At 43.0% G+C, this 25,877-nt stretch overlaps 1 protein-coding gene across 17 annotated transcripts in view; it reads right to left on the bottom strand.

The window, feature by feature from the left end:
* Window positions 1–25,877, bottom strand: part of KALRN (kalirin RhoGEF kinase) — a 705,208-nt gene that overhangs the window by 191,739 nt on the left and 487,592 nt on the right. For all 17 annotated transcript variants that reach the window (XM_025281073.3, XM_025281358.3, XM_025281444.3 and 14 more), the window contains 4 exons: window positions 24,756–24,946; window positions 24,225–24,326; window positions 22,476–22,618; window positions 19,402–19,504 (listed from right to left, as the gene is read on the bottom strand). In XM_025281073.3, the coding sequence (XP_025136858.1) occupies window positions 19,402–19,504; window positions 22,476–22,618; window positions 24,225–24,326; window positions 24,756–24,946 (539 nt within the window). The remainder of the gene's footprint in view (window positions 1–19,401; window positions 19,505–22,475; window positions 22,619–24,224; window positions 24,327–24,755; window positions 24,947–25,877) is intronic.

The following is a 25,877-nucleotide window of genomic DNA, read 5'->3' as shown; positions in this document are numbered from 1 at the left end:
CCCTTCCTGTCCTTAAAAATAACATCTACTCTTTTTTTGATTAATAAAAGTAATCTGACTTATTGTGGAGAATTTGGAAAAAGCCACCATCCAGAAATAACCATTACTTACATTTTGGTGTATTTCCTTCATATATACATACATGCATACATATATGTATATATAAGTATATGTATATATGCATACAGAAGCACAAACACACACATATATACACATCCACATTCCTTTTAGTGTTTAACAGAAGAGTTAGTCTTTCATATTTAGAGGGAAAAGGAAGATCCCAGGTAGGTGGAGAAGAAAAATAACCCCAGGCTGCAGCTCAGGTAGGCTCTTCACCTGTGTCAGCTGTAGCCATGAGCTTTTGGAGCACATGGCTCATTGGTTTGTAATGTCATGGACTTGAAGGCCAGGAGAAATATCCAAGCTATCCCTGCCTCCCAAATCACGTGGGTGAATCCTTCTTAGAGAGCAACACGGGAAACACAGTCAGAGACACACCAAAATTCATAGATACACACAAACAGAAATTATACATGTAAAAACATATTCAAACAAGTCTTTTCTGAGGCCTCTCGGTGAATGCCCACTCTATTTCAATGCATTGCTGATAATACAGTGTATCACATGTAAGCCTTGTTTTTAATGGGTCTCAGGGTTCACCTGCTGAGATGAAAACTAACCCATGGGAAACAATAGCAAACTGGAAGAAGATGCTTTCTCATAAAGTGCTGATGGAAGGGGCTCCAGAGAGTCATTCTAATATCATTCTAATATGATGAAGATGCATTCCAGCAACATTCTTCCTGAGGTCAGAAACATCTTTTAGGACAGAGAGCTAAGTTTAGAGACACAGTGATGCAGTATGTGTTAGACATATACTAACTAAGGTGATTATGATTTGAAGGATCATTATATTTTAGTGAAAATATAATCACACATATCTACCAGAAAATGTGAGAAGAGTAATCTGCAGACAGCAAGGGAGGAGCAGGACCAAGGGGAAGGGGCCAGTTTATCAGGACGCTCTAGGTCCTAGAGAACGTTACTGTGGTTTGGGAGACATTCTTCCTCTCTTGAAGCTCTCAGGGATAAACTTGATACATTATATAAAAGTCTAAAGGCAGGCTAAGAAAAATGCAGCCACTGTGATGATCCTGTGGAATGTTATTTCAGGAGGAGGACAGAGAATGAAGAAGAGCTGAGATGGCTTAGAGACCAAGCTGTGGATGGGGATCTAGACCAGGAGCAGATCTGGGAGGTGGCATATGAGTTTAGTTTCAGTTCTGTTGAGTAGACTACAGTGAGTCATTCAAGAGCAGTTATGTCATAGACAATTGAAAATATGCTGCTGGATCCTAGGGTGAAAAGTAAGGGCTAGAAACAGACATCTTTCAATTCATTGTTAAAGTGCCACTGTATGCAAAGTATAATATATATGCTTTGGCTGTTAAAGAATAACATTTGACTGTGGGAGACCAATATTGGTGGCTCAGAGGTGGTAGCAGGGGATTAATGTGGAGAAATAGTGAGCATTTCCATGAAGGAGGCATGAGTCAGGCTAGAAGTGAGTGGTGGGTAGGATGTGATTAGAAGTCAGTGGGCATTACGGGAAATGGAAGCAGCAGGAGCAGATCATGACATGAGTGGAGGCAGCTGACTGCCACTGATGCACCAGATGCTGTAGTAGACAGTAAAGATAGAAGCATCATTAAAACCAAGCCATGATCATCAGGCAACTCACAATGTAACATGGGAGAGAGACATACAGGTAACCAATTATTTGGTAAGTGCAATTAGGTTGCAACCTACAAATTGCTAATATTTGATCAACCATTTTGGATCTAATCCACAAAAATGGCAGTTTCACATGATTCAATCTAATCTAAGTGTATTTTAGTGTATATAACAGATAAGGATCATTTATAGGGAGGAAAAATTATATAAATGTCTTTGGAGATGGGACTGTACTTTATTCTAAGTATACGCTACAGAAGGCTTTTAACAGACAAGTGAGACGCTGAAAGAAATGTTTTAGGAAGATGAATTTGGTATCAGTAGAAAAGATATAATGCAGGGCCAACATCCCAGAAAGCAGTGGGGGGCAGAATTTAGGAGGCTACTTAAAGAATTTAAATAAAGGGTAAGCAGCGCCTGACCAGGGTGATGTGATAGATATTTTGAGGGAATCATGAATCATCCTTAGTACTTGGCTGTGGACCGGCTGGCTATCAGGGGATATTGCCCAAAATGGATCGACAGATATATACCTGGGTGTCTGGAAAATTCTGCTTCTGTCCCATACAGGGCAGTCAAGCCAGGTTTGCTGGTTTGTGAGAAAAAAGAAGGTTTTCTGACGCCGAGACTGAAGGAAGTTGGCATCAAACTATAAAGACCAACAGTGACGGTGTTCACTGTGTCACCACCTGGTCTCGGGTTTGCTTGTTAGTTTCCTGGTTCCACAGGAGAACTGAGAGTTCATACGGTTGGGGACTGGCCTGTTTGGGGTCACTGCTGCATCTCCAGTCTGCAATACTGCCTTGCACATAGGAGGTGTGCAAAAATGTGCTGAGTAAATAGTGAATATGAAACTGTCATGAGGAGTAAGTCACTGCAGAGATATCATCTTGGAATTTGTCATGGACATCAGAATGGAAGCAAAAACTATTATTGAAGGTGGGGGAAGACCTAGAGAAGGAAAAATCAAAAGAAGTTCCAGTTCAGTGAGCATGAAGCAGCAAAGAGGTGTGAAATGGCAAAAGGAAAGGAGGTACCTGACAATATGAGGGAGAGGAGATGTTGAATGTACCAGATGGAAGTGGGCACAAAACATGCGACTTAGAACCTGTGGACAGGTTACCCTTAGACTCACTCTGAGTTGAGAGAAAGATGAGAGCATATACAGAATTACACATAAAGGTGAAGATATGAGTAATTCTGTAACCATCATGCTAAAAACAACTCTCAGTATTTCTTAGGTGCTCCCAACAAAGTCCACATTCCTTTGAATGGTGTCCAGTGTCTGCCATGATTTGACCCAACCAATCATTTCAGCCTTGTTTCCCACATCTCACCTCACAAAGTCCATACTGCATCAGGCATATTTACTGTGCATGTCCCAAATGTACCCTATATATTCCTTTCTCCCTTTCCCTGTTCTAGATGTTTGATCCATTTAGAATGACATTCCTCCCCACTCCCAATACCAGTCCTGCTGAGATAAACTCTACCCACTTGGTAAAGTTTAATGCTAACCTTTTCTAATCTTCCCAGACTAGGTAAGTTTGATTTTATTTTTCATTTAAAAATATTTTGCTATTTTATTTTTTTAAGAGGTTTAATTATTTTTGGCTGTGCAGCACATGGGATCTTAGTTTCCCCATCCAGGATTCGAACCTATGCCTCCTGCATTGGAAGTGTAGCATTTTAACTACTGGACCACCCAGGAAGTCCTCTGATTTTCTTCATATCTGTTCCGTATTTCTAGATCTCTTTCTTACCCATAATGCCCAACACATTACCTTGTGTTTATTGGGTCTTCATTCATTGATTTAATAAACAGTGACAGAGTCCCTTCTGTGAATCAATATTTTGTTGGATTTGGTAATGCAATAGGGGTGATGCAGTAAGTCTATGATGCCTTCATGGACTTAACATCTGGTGGAGGAAGCAACTGAGTAACCAAACAAATGCTGAGATAGTCAATAATGGTGACAGGTTCTAAGAAATAATAATACAGAAGACTGTGGGAGATGTGACTTGGGGAGAGGAGTTAGTCAGAGGGTCAGGACGGGCTAAGAAGAGAGAGCAAACGGGGCAGACTGTGGCATGAGAGGACTAAGAATTTTCTAGGCAAAAGAAACAAAGGACCTGAGATGGCAAGAAACCTGACACATTCCTGGTAGGCCAGGAAGATTACGGGGCAGGAAACAAGAGGAAAGTGGCTGCAGTGAGGAGAAGAGGGCCAAGGTCCAGGTCATGCAGCCCTCATAGGGCATCCTGAGGATTTTGGTATTCATCCTAAGAGCAAACAGACACTTTCAAAGGGGTTGAAGCCATAGATGTGAAGAGCTTACATTTTAAAAAGATCACATTGGCCTCAGAATGGAGAAGAGATTAGAGGAAGGTCAGAGTGAATGCCTGGGCACCAATTAGGAGGCTTCTTTCATAGGCCATGTGTGATAGTACAGTAATGTGGACTAGAGTGGATTATACAGACCGTCAATAAATGCCAAAAGAGGGCAGAAGCAGTCTTTTGGAGTCAATAACTAGGATTGAGAAAAATTGAGTTTCACCTTTACAAATCTCTCCACTAATGTAAATCACAGTCAACAGCACTTCAGCTCTCCAGACCCCTTTGGGAAATGCGCCCTCAGGATAATCAAGTGTTCTCGATGACAAAAGGTAAACAGCAACACCAACTTTTTCTTCCCGTTTAAATCTTTTGATGAATAGCCTTACATCTTTGACTTCTTAAAAAGAAAAATAAACTGAACATAATTTCCCCTTCTGTTGACAATTCCAACAGACTAATAGTTACGGCATAGGACAAAATATGAAGGATGTGCCAGGTTATATACCCTCAGTAAATAGGACCCAACTGCTGGAGTTTTGCTTCCTCTGTCAGCTTTTGCTTTCATAGCTTTTCTGCTTCCTCTTTTGCTATCAGTAGCTCAGCTTTTGTGGCTACTAGGTCTACATAGAAGTAACTTTCTCTTATGGGCTAAGTAACTAGATGAAAATGGTAAGAATTACATATAAAATTAGGATTTGAGAGGCTCTCCTGTGAGCATAGATGCTTAGTTTTGCTATGTAAAGATTTCCTACCTGGGTCTTAGATCTGTTTGTCGAACAACTGAGTTCCAAATGCAATGGACTTATCATCTTTTTTCTTAATACATTTCATTGCTTTAACTGTATTGCCTGTTACATAATATATAAAATGCAACAGATATATTTTAAAATGTCAAAGTCTTTGTTCTTATTCTTTTAGTAAAACAGAGGTAAATGTAGGGATTGACAAAAGCCCACATTATGTATAAAGTTTCCATATTGGTATTCTCCACTATTCAGTGGAGAATAAAATGATGAACTCTATTTTAAAGGACTAAATGTAAGAAATGTCTCATTATATCCCATCATATGAGCCTTTAACTTACAAATGTGTTGCCTTCAAAATGTCAAATTAGATTTAGATGCTTTTTAAGACACAATAGAGTGAAAAGACTACCCACAGAATGAAAGAAGATATTTACAACATGTATAACCAACAAAGGATTCATATCTAGAATATATAAAGGCCCAAAAATGCATAAGAAAAAAACAAACAAACAGGCAGCTCACTAAAAAACTAGGCATCATGCCCTTGCGATGAACAGGGGCATTGCAAAGGAGAAAATCTAAAGGCCCACTAAGATATGGAAAGATCTTCAACTTCATTAATAATGAGGGGACTGCAGATTAAAACCATAAGCAAATATTACTACATACCCATCAGATCTGGCTCTCTCAAGTATACATGATGATGTGGAGCAACAGAAAATCTCACATATACTTATAGGTAGGAGTGGAAAGCTGGTGTCAGCAGTTAATAGTAAAAAGGAAGATACACTTACACACTATCACCTAGCAATTTCTTTCTCTTTTTGCACCTAGCAATTTCATTCCTAGCTTTATACCCTAGAGAAACTCAAGTACATGTCTTCTGCAAGGATACACATACAAGAGTATTCATAGCAGCATTGTTCATAATAGTCCCAAACATCCCATGTGCAAAATGGATAAATAAGTTGTGGTATATTCATACAACGGAATACTATACAACAACGAAAACGAATGAACAACTCCACATGTCAGAAAGAATGAATTCCATAAAAATAAGTGTTGAGCAAGAGAGGACACACACACGGAGAATGGTTCTAGCCATATAAAACTTTACAACAGTCACACTGAAATAATATTCTTTAGGTATATATACATGATGAAGATGATCAAAGTAGCTCAGTCGTGTCCAGCTCTTTGCGACCCCATGGACTATATAGTCCATGGAATTCTCCAGGCCAGAATACTGGAGTGGGTAGCCTTTCCCTTCTCCAGGGGCTCTTCCCAACCCAGGGATCGAACCCAGGTCTCCCACATTGCAGGTGGATTGTTTACCAGCTGAGCCACAAGGGAAGCCCATAGAAGGTACAATAATAAAGAAAATAAGGACATTACTATTATGAATGTCAGAAGAATGGTTACCTTTAGGGAAGAGGACAGGGTTGTGACCAGAGAGGGGCACACATGGAGCTTATGGAAATCTGGCCATGTCCTGCTCTTATGAACTGCATGGTTATTACATGTATGTTCACTTTATAATTATCTATTCAAATGTTTAGTAATTTTTATGCATTTTTAGTATACCTATTTTACATTAATAAATTTAAGAAAAGGTTTAATGTATACCAGATGTATCTGATTAGGAATGCATTTTATCCATAGTAACCACTAATCAGACAAATCTGTAAGTCTCATTCAGTAATAGTGTAAGTCCAATACTGCACATTTCAATAAAAATAACAGAAAATAAGACAGTTGCAATATTATCAGTTAAACAAAATATATACAAGAGAAATATTGAATAAGGATTATTTTAAAGTATCTAATATCAGATTGGAAAAGATAAAAACTATTGAAGATACATTAGGTGGCAAGACTGCAGAAACTGACACACATACTCAGCTGGAGAGAGTATAGATTGGTCCAACTTCTATAAGGGGTGGTCTAACAACATCTATCAAAAATTTTAAACACATATTCTACTTCTAAGAAGTTACGCTAGTAATAAACTCATAATTCACAAGCGTGAAAAACTACATTTGTATAAGGATTACAGCCCTGTTTGTAGTGGTAAAAGACTGGAACATCCCAGGCACCCATCAATAGAACACCAGTTAAATAAATTATGGTCCTCTTAAGCAATGGAATACTGTGTAGCCATAAAAGAGAATGACCCAGCTCTACATGTCCTGCTATGAAATTACCCAGATTTGTTACAAGAAAAAAGTATAAAACAGTACTTATTGTTTGTTTACTTGTTTAGACATTTTCAAAAAAGAATAAATGTGAGCTTTTATATTTTAAAATAGTATCTCAAGAAAAACACCTAAATTTTAAATCATGTGCATGTATTATTGCTTCAAAAGTTCCTTTAAAAAATGTTGAGTACATCTGCTTAAGGAAAAACAGATTTAATTAGATTATAATGAGGAAGTATAAGAAACTTTTGGGAAAAATTCTGAGGGAACTTTTTAATAGTTCCCATCAGAACTAACAGGTCATTAAAAAAAGCCTAATTCCACATCAAAACAAAATACTTCTTTTGATACAGATGTATCAGTTGCACTGCTCTTTTACAATCTCTCCATGATTAGAATAATTATTCTAGAGTTAAAACTGATACAAAAGAGGAGCAATAGAAGGAAGATAAACTTCAAGGTCAAGCTCAAATTTCTCTTCTGGTGTAAAAGCCGTCCTTGGTTCCTAGGCTGTTGTTCAAAGTGCCTATACTTGTTAAAAAAAAATGTAGCATATTGTGTGATAAGTATATATCTCACCTAACATTCATTGTCCTACTTTCTCTGATGCTAAGCACAAAAACTGGAACCAAAGAAGTGCTAAATACAATTGTGTCCTTCCATAAATACAAATAACATGTATATAGCCACTGTATGTGGCATCATATATAAGACACTTGTGGGTGTGAACTCAGGAAACTCTGGGACAAGGTCAGAGGTTGTTCTTATATATCCTGAATCTCCATGGTAAATGGTCATCAGTGAACACTCAATAAAATTCTGTTGAATAAAATTCAGTGTACCTAAATATTTGAAATAATTTTCCATTTTTGTCTCTAGCTAATTTCATTCTTCTCTGTTAACAGAGTTTCCTGCTTGATCAGGAGTTAATGGTGGTGCCTACTTCAGTCAGTTCAGTTCAGTTGCTCAGTCGTGTCCGACTCTTTGAGACCCCATGGACTGCAGCATGCCAGGCTATTTATTTGCCTCCTTAATGCATAACCAATCCAGTGGTTTGGACTTTATATGCCCCCGTTGGAAGTACTGTTTTAAATCTAATGTTAGAGAACATATGCCTAAAATATTTTTCTTTGAGCGGTTTTCAATACATTTTCATGGGTTCAATAAAGGTGCTTGCTTAATATCTTGTGTGTAATAGAAACTATGACTGTTCTTGTTTTGGGGGGTGCAGGGTGATGGGGAGATGAGTTAGACGCTGTATTATAGATTTCAGATTCTACAATTTGAAATAAGTTCCTTGAATAAACTCTTCCCCACTTCTCATCCCCTCATATCCTTCCTCATTATCATCATCATCACCTGTTATTATGACAGTTTCCCCTTTTTTTAAATAACAGTTTTCCTTTGATATTCTTGTTTTATGAGATAGAAGTAATGTTTGGGCGCTATGTGACTACTTCCTGATCTTTTCTCTTTGTCTGGAATGTCTACCAGCCAGGAAGGCTGCTGCTGCTGCTAAGTCGCTTCAGTTGTGTCCGACTCTGTGTGACCCCATAGACAGCAGCCCACGAGGCTCCCCCGTCCCTGGGATTCTCCAGGCAAGAACACTGGAGTGGGTTGCCATTTCCTTCTCCAATGCATGAAAGTGAAAAGTGAAAGTGAAGTCGCTCCGTCGTGTCCGACTCTTCGTGACCCCATGGATTACAGCTCACCAGGCCCTCCGTCCGTGGGATTTTCCAGGCAAGAGTACTGGAGTGGGGTGCCATTGACCTTCCCTAACTGAAAGTCTACTGACTGCAACTACAGCTCAAAGGTGATAGTGGTGGGAATTCTAACATTCTGGTTTGAAATCATTATGAATCAAGAAGTTAAAAACTGGGGGACTACCTTCAAGAACTCCCATGTTATGTTTTTAAAAGATTTGCTGAATTCTTTTAAAATAAAAGCTGCAATAGTGTCAATCACAGATGCACACACAAAAAATAGATGTAAGTTGCAACGCATTCCAAATATCTTCATTTTGAGTATATTTAGGTTCACATCAACACAAAAGAGAAAGGTTTAAGCAGGCCACCTAGGTGCTTTGTCTGCTTTGTTCACTGCCATAACCTCTTTGTCTAGAATAGCACCTACCAAACAGTAGGAGCTCAATAAATGCTTGATAAGTTAATCAATGAGATTAAAAGATAGCATGCATCAAGGTAATGAGGAAAAGAAAAGGTAATGAACTTTTAACATCCTCTAGTGCTCACCAAGTCAGACTATCGTCCATGTGTAAGTGACTAACAGCAGAGTCTTGAATGAAACTTTCTAAATCCCATTCCTGCAACTGAAAGAAAACCAGCTAGCAGGAGACAGGAAAGGGACAGAAAAACACAGAGCCTGTTTTTTTTTTCTTCATAATCTTCAGAGTGGAGTACAACCCCTTGCATATGACACAGAGAGCAATGCATATGGGAGCATTCAGTAAACGCCCCATAACCAGCATCAGCAGGGGCCATGCAGATTTAGAATTGCTCTTCTGAACTTCTAATCAATGTCTATATGTTGCTGCAATTAGCAGCTTCAAGTAGAACCAATTAGAGCATTAATGATGATGATAATAATGATAACAATAATGATTAGAGACGAACATTCTGAACTTAGAAAACGCAACTCTAATGGGGGAGGCTGAAAACTTGACTATCAGCTTTGAATAAGGCAGTGACTACTCCAGCACAAGCAGGGCCAGATCCGAGTGGAACATGGCAGCAGAAGATCAGAAAGACTGATGAGCAGAAGGAAGAGTCTGGGTGAAACTACGGAGTGGACATGTGGAATGCGTCTAGTCTTTATAGATCTGCATCTTCCAGCACTTCTCTCAATAGGAAGAGCTATCAGGGCAGAAGTAGGCTGCTCCTCTCAGCAGGCATTTGCTATTTGTTGCTCTGGGCCAAAGTCCCATCCTTGGAGTTTTTTTCCTAGTGGCAAGCCACCACAGAGGACAGGCAATCTTGTTTCTCTTGACAAGGCTCTGCTTTCTGGCAATAGGATCATATCATCTCACCCCAGTGCCACAGAAGCGTAGATCTTCCCATGGCCATCCTGTGTGCACTATATCCCACTAGTCATGACAGATAGGTGGGCAGTAGCCATTAGCAGTAGGGCAGTGAAGCTAAGCTTCCAGGAAGGTAAAACCCACACAAGCATTTGCAATCTACAGTCAAGATCACAAAAAAACGGTAATATTTATCCACTTATCTACCAAGACTCCCATGTTATGGGAGGAAACATGTCATGTTTGACAGCACAGCACAAATGGGGAAAGGAAGCTCAGCTAAAGCACAACCACCACCTCAAAGCCTCGTTCACCCACCCCATCCACTCTAATCTCACTGCTTTGGCTCTAGATGTTCATATCCTGAAATTCCTAAGAGTTCACTTTTACCCCTACCAGGAGAGCTTGCCTCCAGAAACCAGAACTCCTCGTGTCATCACCCCCTAGTCATCCAGGAGCACAACATTTAAAAAAACAATATTTCCCAAAGCCTGTTTCAATCTTACCAGTAGCTTTAAGAAGGTAGATTCAGTCATCTTGTTCTGCACTAAAAGAACTTTTTTAACTCAGAAGGAAAAAGGGCAAATGATATGCCAAGAGGTCTGTGCAGAACAGCCCGGTAAAACCCTCGCCCTGAGAGCTGCCACTTCTCTCTGCCTCCAACCTCCAAGCTGGCCCTGCCCTCGACCTGTGCCATCTCCCAGTCCTGTGTCCCTTCTCCCCAGTGCGTCCGACCGGCAGTGTACTCACTTGAGGCTTGTTTGCCTTGGACTGTTGCCAGCTAATCCACTTGAACATCTTGGCTTGATCTCAAATTTGCTTTCTGCTTCCACCAAACTTTTTACAAATAGAATTTAAGTTTGTGCTGGGTGGCAGTAGGGTTGAACTTGTTCTGAAGACTCACGCTCCCACAGCGCTTGGAGACAGGGATCAGCCTCACCACAGTGCTTTCTGCCCAAGCTCTCAGAATCCGAAAGGGAATTTGCCTACAGTGGCTTGAAGACTCGGGCAGAATCGCACTCCCACCAAGGCCACTACATGAGTCACAAGTACTTAGTATCGAACAGTGTGTGGTAGGCATTAACACTTGATAAGTTATCTTTCTCCTTTGCAGTCTGGAGACAACTTAAAGAACCACTTTGTAGTTTACTTTGGGTTGCTGTAGATTTGCTGGGACTGGGCAGGGAGGTATAGAGGCAGCTGGAAAAGAAGCCAGTACCAATAGTGTTTGTTTTTGCTACAAAGTTTTAGAAGCTGAACTATCAGTTACTACAAAAGTAATATGCTTTTGATTCCATTTAACAGGCAGGAGAGTGACTTGGGCTTCAATCTGAGGTCTGCCATGAACTGGCTTTGTGATTCTGTGCAAATCACCTTGTTCCCTTTAAACAGGATGGAAACAGAGGGCAAGAGGCTATCTTGGGCTCCATTCTTCCCTGAGTGTCTGTTTTCAAACTCCAGACTTACCTGGAGTCATATCTGGCCTCTGGACAGCCCTATAGCTATCACACAGAGATCTAATCTACTGACAAATCACCTTTTGCAATTTCCTTATTTCTGGATCATATATTTGCAAATACCACCACTGGAAACCAAGAAATTTGTGGGCTCAGTGCTCTGTGATCTGCCTGTGTACTGCAAACTGCTTCTCACCCGGGTGGGTTATGAAGATTATTTGCTTTCTAGATGATTGATTGGTAACATTTATGAAGTCTAAGTTTAGGTTTCAGATGTATCCACCTCAGAGGAGGAGTACAACTGTATATCTTTTAAAGGTATTTGTTTAAGAGTTAGAAAATGCTCTGTTACTAGATGGGAGGCAACACAAACCTCTCCCTCTAAAGAAACAGTTTAGGGCCCTGAGATAAAGGGCAGAGTAACAGAAGTGGTGAGGACTCTCCTGGAGACCCATTACATTTTTTCTTTCTAGCTTTTAGCATTGTGCATTTAATAGGCTAGACCTCCAGAAGGTGGATCACCTGCTCAGGCCCCAGGGCTAAATGTCACACATTGTCACAATCTCATTCTGGAGACTCAAACTTGGGTGGACCATCTTGATGGTTTTCGTTTTTGTTTTGTTTCTTAATGATGATCAATAACTTTATTTTTATATTTTTATTATTTCATACATTTATTTTTTAAGATCAAGTACTTCCTTAGGTATGCAATTGAGTTGACCATTAAATTCTTTTGAATACATTTTTAGTAGACCTGTATTACACTGTCTTATTTAGATATATCTGAAAGAAAATTCAAACAAAACCAACCAACCGACCAACCAAAAAAACATATGAAACAAAAACTCTGGCCTTTCTCCAACTAGAAAATGTACCAGTGGCCTGTCTGTGTTCTCTCAAATACCAAACCATATGTTGTAATGTATTTTATAATATCTCTATTAGCTATCACTTTGGGTTATTTACACCTTCTATATTAACGCAGATAAAGGAGTTTTAAAAAGTATGTCTTCTCTTATAATTTTATTTAATTTAATATAACTAAAAGAGTAGCAACTCTTTTACAGGTCATTTACCCAAATATATCATAAAATTGTGTATATTATACACACGAAAAATCTAGGGCTATGGCTCATAACGCATTATTCCCTTTATAACAAGTTATATCCTGCTGGTGTAGTGCAGCATCTTGATTTTTTTTTTTAAAGAATTTGCTAAGTGAAAAATATTACAATGTGTGAACTGATAGGATTTTTATTAGTCTTGACACTGTTGAGTCTCCACATTTCCAGATATTTGGTTTTTATCCTTAGTGGCAAAAGCCAGTGATCTGCAGGCCCTTAAAACTCAAGTCACCACAGTCATCTGGACAGTCTCCTCTGCTTCACACCCTCTTTTGTACAGGATCTTGGCTAGTCCTTCAGAATCCCAGGAAGCTGAAATCACTGCCTTCACTGTACAGACTTGGAGATGGAGGCATGGGATGATTAAGTGACCCGTTCAAGGTCCTGCCACTGTAAGCAGCCAGGGACTGAATGCGTGCCTGATTCCCCAAGCCATCTCCTCTGTGCAGCTGACGGCTTCGCAGTCCACTCAGACTCTCTTTCCTGCTGGGGCTGCCATGCCCCAGCTCTTTGCATGTTGGCTGCTAACAGCTCACAGCTGCCACAAAAGACCAGCCCTTTGCCTCAAGGTAGGACAGATTTTGGGTGCCATTCACACTCCAGCTCCAGGAGGGATCGGGCTGAGCTGGACTCCAGCTGAAGCCATGTGCACATTTGCCTTAGCTCCTTCTACAATGGGCCCTGTTTCCTGCCCCTTTCCCTGAAGGGGCACCAATAAACTCCATGCACAGGAATCCCGGTCTCAGACTTTGCTTCTAGGGAACTGGAACCAGTATGCTCTCCTTCCTCCCAAGAAGCCCTATATCCAGCCTTATTCTCTGGAGAATTTTTCTACTTAGGAGCCCATTTCTTTATTTTTAAAGATATTAGTTTATTTTATTTGGCTGGGATCTTTCTTTAGTTGTGGCATGTGGGAGCTTCTTCCGCAACCAGGGATCAAACCTTGGCCCCCTCCATTTTAAGAGCACAGAATCTTAGCCACTGGGCCACCAGGGAAGTTTCCCTATGAGCCCATTTAAATGGAGAGTCTATTTTTCTCTCCCCCTATCAACAATAATCCCTACAAGGAAACTAACTTCTTACATTTAAGGCAAGTTCTTCCAATTGCAGCATTAGCCCACTTTTTCTTACAAGAAAAACCTAGGAGCCTTTTTTATCTCTTGTTAATAGCAGAAGACTAGAATGCCATCCTTTCTCTTTCTGGTTATTTACCTTTCCTCCTTATATAGGAAAGCAAGCCAAAGGAGGGCTTGTTCATTCATTGCTGCCCTCTCAGCATGGAGAGCCGCACCTGCTATGCAGCAGAGCATGAACGGAGAGCACAGAAGAGCATAACAGAGCATGAGTGGAGAGAGATGAAATAGGCCAGTGCACGGGCGGGGCCCTCACCAATATACCAATGCGGGCGCCAGACCCTCTCTGACTACATCCCTTGCACCTAGTGGCCTGTTCTGTGCTCCCAGAGTACATGTGTCAGGATCACCAGGGTCTGATAAACCAGGTGGGGCTCTTTAGTAAAGAAGTTCTTTCCCAGAAGGCTTCTGCAGCCAGGCTGCCCTGCTCCTTGTTAGTGATATTGTGTTACCGCAGTGAGTGACCTTGTAGGAATCCTTTGTCCCCTTAGTCTGGCCCTTGCCATCTCTAAACAGAATATTTCCTCCCAAACAGTAGAACAAAGTTTGGATCATAACTCATTATACTGATTTGACAGTTGAGAGTTTAAACACTTCTGAGTTGTATTCTGAAATCTCCAGGCTTCTCTAGGCATTTCCCTGTCCCCCTTCAGCACGTTGTCATTATCAGCCCACCTTGTAACTTAGATCACATTTGCTTGTTTTTGAAATCCCTCATTCAAGTCACAGTCAGCACTGGGATGTTTCAGCAGTATTCTTCTGTTACAATTTTTGCAGAGAATAGCACTTGCAGCTCAATTTCCTGTCTCCAGCCAGCCTGAACATGTCTAGAAATTCATAGCGTATTTTGGATGGAGAGCACCCTTCCTAGGAGGGGTTTGTAATGTTCAATTCAATAAGCACTTACTGAGCACCTCTGGCATGCCTAGTCTAAACAACATATACATGCATAGAGACTGTCACTGCCTAGCTGGCTACTTCTGTACCATTAGTTGGTAATTATTTGGCAGATACCCATCTTGTTCAATGACAAGACACTTCTTCACTACTACCTTATTACTCAGCCTTGCTTGACTAGAATTCTATGATTCTGGATTTCTCTGAAATATGGTTGCAAACTTCCACCACCTAATACATGTATAAGCAAGAGGGTCTTATAGTCATGTCCAGAGTACCATGAGCATAATCTGGACAGAATAGGAAGGGGCTCAGATCCAGAGCTCTATGGACAAAGTAAGGACATCCATTTGCCTTCAGGGAAATGACACTTTTACACGGGACAAGGATAAAGTAGAACCTAATTATGCAGACCCATTTGAGAGCTGAACAAAAAAAACTTTGGGGAAAGCTATTCATATCATTTACTGAGGCACCCATGTTGGCTTTGTCAGAATTTAACGCAGAATTAAGAATACTAGACTGATTCCTCATTAAGGGAGGACATACCACAAGCAATTCCAGCTTCTCTGTTATAGAGGAAAATGGGGGCGTTCCCTTTCCTAAAAGGAAGAGTCAGACAAGGATAGACCCAAGTTTCAAAACCTGAGTGGGAAATGAGGAAGGGCCAGATGTTCGTCGTTTGTTGGTCTTCTGTTCTCAATCTTGTCTTCATAGTCAGAATTTGGATGAAGTCACAAAAAGTATGTTTAGCCAATAATGCAGGGGAATGCATCTGATACACTGGACAGAATAATTCTGTATTCAAAACATGCTGGAATATGGATGGAATTAAACAAGAGAACATCTAATAGATATTAAATAGTCCAACACTCAGGTTACTAAGTCACCTGCCCAACTAAGAGCGGGCCACAAAAACAGGCAAGGAGATTCCATAAGTCAGCATTGTACATCCTACTATACAGGGTAAAACATCTTAGGGAGGAGGGCAGGCATTGTCGCTCTAGAACAAGAAGCTGAATTTGCATTGGTTAGTTCACATCTAATGTACTATATGTCACTCTGCAAGCCCCATTTTATATAGATCATTATATACTAGAGTAAATCTGAGGAAAGCAACCAGGATATGGAAAGGTCTGAAAATATATTAATACAAAGAATAGCTGGAGAAACTGAGAACTTCTAAAAAAGAAGATTAAAAAATAGAAAAGACAAGTCAACTGTCTTCAAATATCTAAAGCTTTAGGCGTTACCACTGGCCAAAGGTGATACAATTTGAGGATTAAAATGAAATACCTGAGAATAATGGATCATAACCCATTAGATAACAAAATAAACCAAGAGCCAATGCTAACAACAAATAGCTACATTTTAGATTCTAAGGCTTAGCAAATGGAAAGTGGAGTAAAGTTGTTCTATTTATAGACAAGCAAACTGAAGCTATGTCCCTTTAGGTCTAATATAGAAAAAACTTTTTGACATTTAATGAACCATGGACCTGGAGGGCAGAACTCTATTCAAGAACTTCCAAAGATCTTTAATCTGCTAAATAATCAAGTACTCTTATTCAGTCTCTAGATTTCTATTTCCTTTCTAATAAAGACAGAAAGTTAACCTTTACTGAGTGTCTAATAGGTAACAACTAAACATATTTTACTTAACCTTCCCAAAGACTCAGTGAGATGGGTATTATCTTTGTTTTATAGATTGGGAGATTAAGGTGCAATAACTCGTGCAACGTGACACAAAGGGCAAGTGCCAGAGCTGGAATTTGAACCCAGGTGTGTCCACACTCCTTCCACCCTACCCCACACACAGAGGACACATTAAGTGATTGCAGAGGTGTCTTAGGATCCCACAGGTCCCGAAGGCCATCCGTCCTGGCCCTTTGATGGTTATGTTCACCATCTATCCAGCCCACAGTTCTACTATTCTCATTCCTCTGGATTAGAAGAAAAAGACTGGGGCTTTTCTAGAAACTCACTGTTAAAATAACCCTGATTTCTGTGAGGTATCTCTGCCCCGTCCCTTCCCCACAGTCTCCCTGTCTGCCCTCCTGCTGAATATGACTCAGCCTACCCGAATTAACCCATTTTCTCTTTCTCTTCTTCAGAGTCTATTCAGCTGACTCCTTGGAAACCAGTGAAGACTAGTTTCCAGGTCTTGTGGTATAGTTAGGGGGAAATTTTTAACACTGTTGATAACATTTTTAAATTCAAAGATACCAATCAACAGTTTCTCTGATGAAGGGCAGTGCAGGTCAAGGGGACACATGGTTGTCCCATTCTCACTGCTTAGTGTTAGAAGAGTAAGAACATTCTAATCACAGTGCATGATTGCAGACAGGCCCTCCCTTTATTTGACTGTTTCTAAGTGATTTTCCAGGTTTCCTGTCAGAACACAGAATCTCTCTTCATCTTCCAACCTACTGTTCATATTTCCCAAAGGCTGAGAAGGTAATTGGGAATTGACCAGTCCTCCAGCTGATCAAAGCTTTTTGCTTGAAGTAAGGAAACTTCCAGGTTTCTTTAGCATATTTATAAATACACTATTTGTATGTTTGGCTGCTTTCAGACCACCTGTTTTAGCTTCTTCTTCATTCTAGAGTTCCCTGCCTGCTCTGTTCATTCCCCAAGTACTTCCTGAGCATCCCTGTGTGCTATGTGCCGAGGGGACAGCCGTGAAACAGACAGACATAACCCCTGCCCTCATCAGGGCTTAAGAGCCTGGCTATAGAGACATACATGAAACGAAAATTACACAAATAAGAATTCACACTCAACAAAGAGTCCACATGTCTCTACAGTATCCAGCACAGAGCTTGGCACGTGGTGGGTGCTTTTTCACGAGTATGTGCCTGGAAGTTTTGTGGAATGTGAAGCAGGACCTACTAGCTGAGCTCATCTTAGCACTGGGAGCTCAAAGCTTTGACTTTTAGAGTGAGGAGAAAACATGACAGTGAATCAGGGAGACATGGGTTCTAGTTTCTGCTTTTCTACTCGCTGCTAGGGTTTTCTTAGGTGAGTCACTCAGACTTTCTGGCATCAGTTTCCTCACTTGTGAATAACGTGTAACTACCAGGGTTCCTCATTAATAAAGAAGTGGCTGCTGTCAGAAGTGATCTACTCTAACTGCAATCACCCTGCTAGAAGACAAGGAAAGGCTGGAGTGGAGGCTTCCTAAGACAACTCTTTGGCTGAGGTGTCTAACGGCCCTGGGGAAGACAAAGTAGCAGCCGGAAGGGAAGCATCCCCTGGACGACCACCATGCAACTAATAGGCTCCTAGGCTGAACATGGGAAGCATGATCACTTACCACCACTGACTGCTTAAAAAAAACCACTTTCATTCATAGGATACTCTAGGTTATATTTCTAAACAACCAACAGGAGGAGAAAGGAAGTACAGAAATAGTTTTGTTTGTATGTTTAACAAGTAGAAAAATCCAATTTTCCATCTACTCTGATAGTCAAAAATGAAAGCAGGATGTCAAATAGAATTGATTACCCTGCATGTCCTTGAACACTAGTCTAGAGAATGATTTTGCACCATGATCTTAGGAAGTTTCCAGTAAGAAAGAAAAAATTTGGAAAAATTCTAATAAATGCAGATTATCCTAAAAAGAGTGTCCCTAATTTAGAAAACTAAAATGAAGTCAGGACACAGCATGTTGCCTGAGGCTGGAGGACTAAGGCCAAAATACTCAGTCTAGAAACTAGGATCAATTAGCCTTTGAAAACCCCTACCTTTATTAATAAAATCCCTAGTATTCAGAAAAGGATCATCTCACACTCTTCTGACCTTCAGGTAAACAGATGAGAGGAGGGTCAGAGACAGAACCTTCCCCCGCTCCTGATGCACATTCAGACCGCTGAACTCCTCCCGTGGCTTGAGCAAACACTCCAAGTCTCTGCTACAGTCTCCTTTCTTTGGCTCCTCATCAGAGCTCCTCTTACTCACTTGCTCCAAAATGTAAGAGAGCAAGTGACCAGGTTTTCTCCTGAGACAACTACATCCCTCCACATTTTTTCAAACATCACTTCCTGGTCCTCTGTCCCTCAGGAACTGGGCCCCAGTACTCTGGCCAGAGAAAGGCATCATTTTCACCAGAGTGCCTTCGGACAGGAGGCCCCTTCCAACTGGCATCTCTGTGGCCATTTCCAAAGTCACTGGTCTTGGTCTAACTTCGGGATGAGCCAGTCACAGCCACTAAGGTCTCTGGAAACTATCCCAGTCTCAGCTTCCTGAGTTCCAGTCTCCCAGAAAGCACAGCCTAATAAGTGCCCCTGGGGCATCTCAGGAGAGGAAACCCAGACTCACTCTTCACTCTCCCCAGTGCTGCTAAGCTTTGATGGCATGAGAGGGCTGGCTGGCCCCTCAATCTTCTGTCCCCTCAGACAAAATCTCCACGCTGTAGCATATCTGCTCCAGCCCTCCAGCTCTTTCCCCTCTGGCCGCCACAAAGGCCACTGGCTACTGAGGTCAGGCTCTACCATGGGAGACATTCCCCCATGGGTGGCCCTCTAGGAGTGGTTAAGCCAGTAGGAAGTCTTGGGGAGGAAGGTTGGCTATAGCATATCTCCTCCAGCCCTCCAGCTCTTTCTCCTCTGGCCGCCACAAAGACCACTGGCTACTGAGGTCAGGCTCCACCATGGGAGACATTCCTCCATGGGTGGCCTTCCAGGAGTGGTTCAGCCAGTAGGAAGTCTTGGGGAGGAAGGTTGGGGCACTGGCCTACCTTGTCACTGTCCGCTGTGTTCTGGGAGGTCCTAGAGGCAATGGAGATGGTGTCTGGCTGGCTGCTCCCATCCCCCTGGCTGTCAACATCCTCCACTCCATCCCTGCAGGAAGAAGAGAAAAACAGCAGGGGTGGGGGTGGGGGGAACAACTGTGGGTTTAGAGCACACAAGGATTTCCAGCTGGTCTGGCAGAGCAGAGCCTTAGCACTTTTTAGCAGGGATTTGTCTAAAATTATCCCACTAAAGGAAGCAGTCCCATGTGATTTTCAATGATGTCACTTCTTGCGCTTAGCAAATACATAATCACTATGTTGATAACTGAATACAAAATGACTCTCTATAACTCTTCTGGCCCATGGTACAGAGGGGGCAGCTATTTATTTTCACTAGGAATGGGTCTATAATAGCCAGTAGGGAGAAGCACCTGCTTCTAAGCACCTGCTTAGAACCTAGGCTTCTCTCCAACTGTCTGGGTCATCTGCAACAATCCCAGAGCTCAGGGCATTCAAACAGATTTTGTGCGTGCTGTAACAGGATGGGGGTGGTTTATAGCTGGCTTATAAAGAGAACAGAGCTGAGAAGAATTTTTTTTGACCTGTGATTCTCTTGCTTAAGAAAATTGGGTGGGATATTTTCTCCAGGGGAGATGATCCTTGGGAGGGTCCTTATGTTGGACCCTCAACTCCTGCGTCTGGAGGAAGAGTTTATTGCCTTCATTTTGGTGGGTCTTACTGATCGCATGCTTATTTATGATGACTTCTTATTAACATAGAAAGCCAAGGCATCTTCTCAAAGATAAGAGGACAGTCACAGATTCCACAGCAGCTCTGGAGCCAGCTGTGCTCCTGAGGGTCTGACAGGACAGTCTCCCAAGTGTACTCCTGGCCTTTGGACCGTTCCTAGGCCCCTGGACCATTTCATTCACATGCTCCCTCAACTCTGCTGCTTTACAACTGGGTCCCAATCCCATACTGAACACAAAGGCTGGGCCAAGGGGCATTAGCGGTCTGGCAACTGGTGAAAGCCAAAGGGTCCGTGTCAGGAAAAACTGGAGGTGTGGGCCAGGGGTTGGATAAATCAGCACAGGAAATGACAGCACTTCCTATGGGGGGGTCTGTGTGAAAGTCATACCCCTGCTGCTACTTTAGAAAAATATGGCCTTAGGGGAAATGGGAACTCACTGCCCGAGAGTGTTACTCCATGGGCAACATTTATTGAAGCTGTCTCATCAAAGTCTACACCATTACAATCTACAGTGTGGGAGAACATGGACATGTGTGTGCATGTGTGCATACATGTGATGCATATGTACATACACAGAGAGTGCTAATCATAAGAAGTTTCTCCCACTCAGAATAATTCTAAGTCGACTGTTTTCTCAACACCACTTGTGGGCTTGGGAAATGCCAACTTATTTTAATAATATAAGCCACATGTTCGTAGGAAGGAAAATCTGCTGTAAAAAAAAATTATGTGATGCATTTCAAAACCAAAAATAAAGGACATTTAGATCATCTGTTATTTTAGATATCTGGAACACTGCTCCCCACCATTTGTAGATAGTTCCAAGCTGGCTGTACTTCCTGCTTCCTACTATTCTGGCCCATTGCAGGACCTTCTGGTCCACTCCAGATGAAGCTAGTTCTGGGGAAGGTGAGGAGCCTAGCCAGGAGGGTAGGAAGTATTCCCCAAGCCAACCCATTCCTCTGTAAACTCTGTCCCCATATATAGGGAGCCAAGCTAATGAAATAACACAATGCCTGGCTGTTCTCTGCAGAGTCCACCAAGGTTTCTCACTCTCTCATCACCTGACAACGACCAAGGCAAGGCATGAGGCATTTCCAAGGTATGTCCATCCCATGTTCTAGAAATGCTCAAATTCTACTAGAGGAGAAAGGGGCTCTTTCCCTGGACAGCCTCGCCTGAATATCCTTTCTCATCAAGGTTCTGGACCTTGAGTTCCTTATAACTGTTTTTCATTCTCTCTTTTATTGAAGTAAAGACTCGCTACAGAAGGATCCATCTCTAGCACTAAACTAATTGTGCCCCTTACCCTGACACAGGTAACTGAAAATAACCCCTCCCCAGCACAGTCATAACTGTTCTTTCAGCACCTAGCAGGGGCCTTATCCTGGCCATGCATGTCCTGGGGCTCCTGCCCCTGGGGGAATCTCTCTCTACCTTAGCCACACCCTTCTTTTGACTACCACCTCTCCTGGTGGCTCCCTGGCTTGTGTATGCTGGCTGGTACCAAAGGGTCAACTAAATCTTCTGAATTTATTCCATTCATGAATAGGAGAGAAGACAGCCTGTTATCACCAACATCCATAACCTCCAAAACTCTGTTTTTACTTTTTTTTTTTTTCGAGTTTTCCAAAATTGACATGAAGTTTTTCTATTCTTTCTTTTAAAGTGCCCTCCAAAGAGTCATTGAAGGTGACTGTCACAAGGAGACTTGAGAAAGAAATACTTAAGCAGTCACCCACTGGTATAGGGAAAACTGGGATTCAGAAGGACCCAGAGAGATGAAGATATTTTAAGAAAAGTCATCTTCTGCCCAATCACAAGGCTTGCCTCAAATGAAAGAAGATGAGGGCTTGGCAGGGGTGGAGGTGTAGAGTAAGAGCCGCAGTGACGCCATACCCCTGCCCGTCACAGCCCTTCGCTGTCAAGCCGGTCCAGAGAGCCCTCCCCTCAGCCACCTCCCTCCCAAAGCCTTCCCCATACACTTCACTCTAGTGCCCATCACAAGTCCTCTCTCCGTGATGCCTGCAGCATTTCCCGTCCCTACCGGTGGCCCTAGCTCTTCTTGTTTAATTATCCCACGTGTGAGACATGCCTGTCAGATGATTCTTGAGCGAATGGACTCCCTTTTATATTCCTGGGGTACCCAACACACTCAGGTGCTCACTGAAGCTCTGCTGAGTATAACTGACAGTGATGGGTGAGGTGCTTAAGAGGAGGTGACTCCTCTTAGGTAGAATTCAGTGGGGTGCCACAGAGAGGGGTGCACCACCCCCACAGAAGCAAAGGTTTACCCCACCCCTGTGCTAGGGGCAGAGACCCTGGTTACCTCTTACTATTGTTCCTCTGTTTGGCTGGTGTTTTGGGGAGCTGAATCGGCTCCTTCAAAGCTCCTTTCAGGTGAATGATCCTTTCTTGAATCACCTCTCGAATGTTCTTGATCCACTCCTGCTTGGTTTCTATGTTGGAGGCCTGCAGTGCCACAGGGAGAGACAGTAAGAACGTCATTTCCCTTCAATCCACCGCAACAGTTCTCAACCCTTCTCTTGCAGGCTTAATCCATCATTGGTCAAGGATACCAAATGTTGGAGGGGTTTATTTCTCTGGTTTTTTTTTTTTTTTAATTTTTTTATTATTGTTATTATTATTTTTTTTACTTTACAATAATGTATTGGTTTTGCCATACATCAACATGCATCCGCCACGGGTGTACATGTGTTCCCGATCCTGAACCCCCCTCCCACCTCCCTCCCCATACCATCCCTCTGGGTCATCCCAGTGCACCAGCCCCAAGCTTCCTGTATCCTGCATCGAACCTGGACTGGCAATTCGTTTCTTATATGATATTATACATGTTTTAGTGCCATTCTCCCAAATCATCTCCCCACCCTCCCTCCCGGTTTTATACTTGTGACTTCAATCCCACGGACATGCTTTTCCAACTCCTTGAACAGGGCTCTGACCTCAAGACTCAATGAAAACTTCAACAGGGTCATTTTCAAAGTTTTAATAACTTTGGAGGCACTGACCAACAATGAAATCTGCCCCTGCTGGACCAAGGATTAACACTTCAGTTACTGGATTCTGGGGAGGTCTGGAGAATACAGGAGGGGCAACAAGGGGGTGTTTGGAGGCAGCAGCCACTTACCAAATGGATATATAGACCTGGATATACTGGTCTAACTCGGATATACTTATATCGAACCTGGATGTAAGTCCAACGCCCATATGACTACATAGGCTTGTACTGACTGAGTCGGTCCCAGGTTTTTAGCCTAGTAAACCTGTTAATTGAAGGCACTGCTATCACTCCATGAATACCCTATTTGTCTTCATGGAAGTCTGTTCAGGTACTTCTTCCTCATGCCGGGCAGCAGCCATGCTGACAACACAGAGTGAACAAGTGTGAAGCTTGCTTAGGGCTGGCCCATTTCTTCCTTGGTGATGAGCACTTCCCTGAGAAGCACACAGCTGACGGGTGCGCCACATGCAGGATCTGTCCTCGGTTTCACTAGCGTGACCACAAGTGCTCACTCAGCTCCCCGGTGACGTGTACTCTGGGGAGCTGAGGGGACTCCTTAGGGACCCTTCTCAACACTCCTCTCAATCGGCCTAGTTCCCATGCTCGCTCGTATGATTCACTCAAGTTTCTAGAATGTAAGGGTCTATATCTCACACACAGCCTCCACTGAGCAGAATACCTTATATGCGGAAGGTGTTCAGGAAAGAAATGTAGAATGAATGTAGAGCAAAATAAGGTGACTTTTGCCAAAGGTCAGTTGTCATCCTTGACACTTGAAGTGGCCACATGGGCAGAACATATTTAAGTGGGCCCCACTAAGGCCATTCCCTGCCTTCTTCCTTCCACACGCCAACAAGTACCTGGACTTAGAGACCAGTAGTCTGAGATTTCAGGCTACTTTCATGATAGAATTTGTGTCTGAACACCCATGTGGGGCTGCCCTCCTGAGGGAAGCCCAGAGGCCCCAGCTTTCAGGCATATCCTGCCCACATCCCTCTAAGCCCCCTTTGGTTACACCCAACCCTGGTCTTGTGCCCAGCAGAGAGCAATACTTACTTTCAGCACTGTTTTATTGTCTGAGGATGGGGTGCGCCCAGACCACAAGGCGAATTTGCAGGGATCGCCCTCTACGTGTTCGGTCACACCCAGCTCTGAGGTCTGTAGACAGGAAATGCCTGTGAGAGGCGGGGAAGGGGAGGGCGGTGGGGAGACTTAGGGCTGGGGTGGGAAGGGAAAGGCAACAGAGAGGAGAGGACCGAGGGAGGGGCTCTGTCAATCAAACTTAAACAGACCAGATGTTCTGTTCTTCTACCCAGGATGAAAGGACCTACAGGCACGTGCCTGATGAGCAGGTAGCAGGGAGGGAGGGTGAAGAGGGAGGCGCCCACGCCAACAGGAAGAAGAAAGGTGAGCTCTAAGATGCGGAAGTGGGCTGAGGGGGCACTTTCCAACTAGGATGCCTTTCACTTGTCCAGGATGGTGTTGGTGTGGCACCAGGGGAGAGACGAGCAGAGTGTACAAGATCCCTTCCTGCCCAAGGGAGCTAGCAAATGGGGAGACTCGTCTGATCCCACCTGCCCCACCTACCAGTAGCTTGTTCTTGTAAACATATTTCGTGTGTCCTGAAGAGTCTTTGATCTCCTTGCTGAAAACCAAGGAGATCTCAAAGAGGAATAGGTGTCGCTCCCGCCCTTTCCGGATCAGCGATTTGGGGTCCCACACTTGAAAGGCATCTTGTAAAATCAGCTCCCCCTGCACGTCCAGGTTCTCGTCGAACCCTGAAAAAAACCCGTTTCCAGTCTGTGTGATTTCTCCACCACATGTGGGCCCCTTGCTCCAGTCCCCTCTTGGAGGCAGGCTTCCTGACAGGGACCCCTCAGCTCCCACACTTTTCTCTCAGGCTGATTCCTGTGGCTTCTGCACACCTCAGAGGACAGCTCTATGGCATTGGGATCAGACCCCCTTTCTGCCTCAGGTCTCCTCTACGGAACCAATATCAGGGGAATCTCATGCAGAGTTCCAGAGCAGTCTCCCCCAGCCCTCTGCCAGCCGGGGAGCGCCGGCAAGGGCAAACGCCATCTCTCCTTCTCCCTCCACAGCTCCCGCTGTAGCTGACCTGGAGCCCAGAATGGGGCTGACGACACACACTGCCTGCCTGAGTGCCTCCGACTCCACTCCATTTGTTGTCACTTCATTTCCTCATTTCTAATGCTCCATTCCTAGGACTTCCCTTTGATAGCTCCTGTACTATGCGGTGCACAAGCCTTCAGCAATTTATATTCGTATCATTTTAACGGAGGTTCTGAAACTTTATTGTGTATAAGAATCACCTAAATTGATTATGAAAACACATAATCAATTCTTCAATCCCTAAAAGGCTGGGATTCAGTAGGAGTGGGGTGGAGCCCATGAATTTGCACTTTTAAACAAGTTCTCAGGTGCTGCTGCTGTTGGTCCATAGAGCATACTGAAGTACCTGGATCCAGAATACAGGTCAGGGACAGGCTGGAGGAGAAGGTGCTCAGAGAGGCAGACATGGGGGAGGGGGTGGGGAGCAGGTGTGAACAGAAGAGTAGGAGGTGGAGAAGGTGAGATACTAGGAATAGATTCAGATAGTCAGTGCTCAGTCTGGAGAAGGTAATCATGGCTCCTCTGCATGAAGAAGTGGGCTTCTTGTGTTAAGGGTGGCCAGGATATACTGAAACCAGA

Source organism: Bubalus bubalis, chromosome 1, assembly GCF_019923935.1.
Source record: "Bubalus bubalis isolate 160015118507 breed Murrah chromosome 1, NDDB_SH_1, whole genome shotgun sequence".
In the NCBI taxonomy this organism is placed as follows: domain Eukaryota; kingdom Metazoa; phylum Chordata; class Mammalia; order Artiodactyla; family Bovidae; genus Bubalus; species Bubalus bubalis.
The sequence above is the reverse complement of the archived record's forward strand: the minus strand, read 5'-3'. Positions and strand labels throughout refer to the sequence as shown.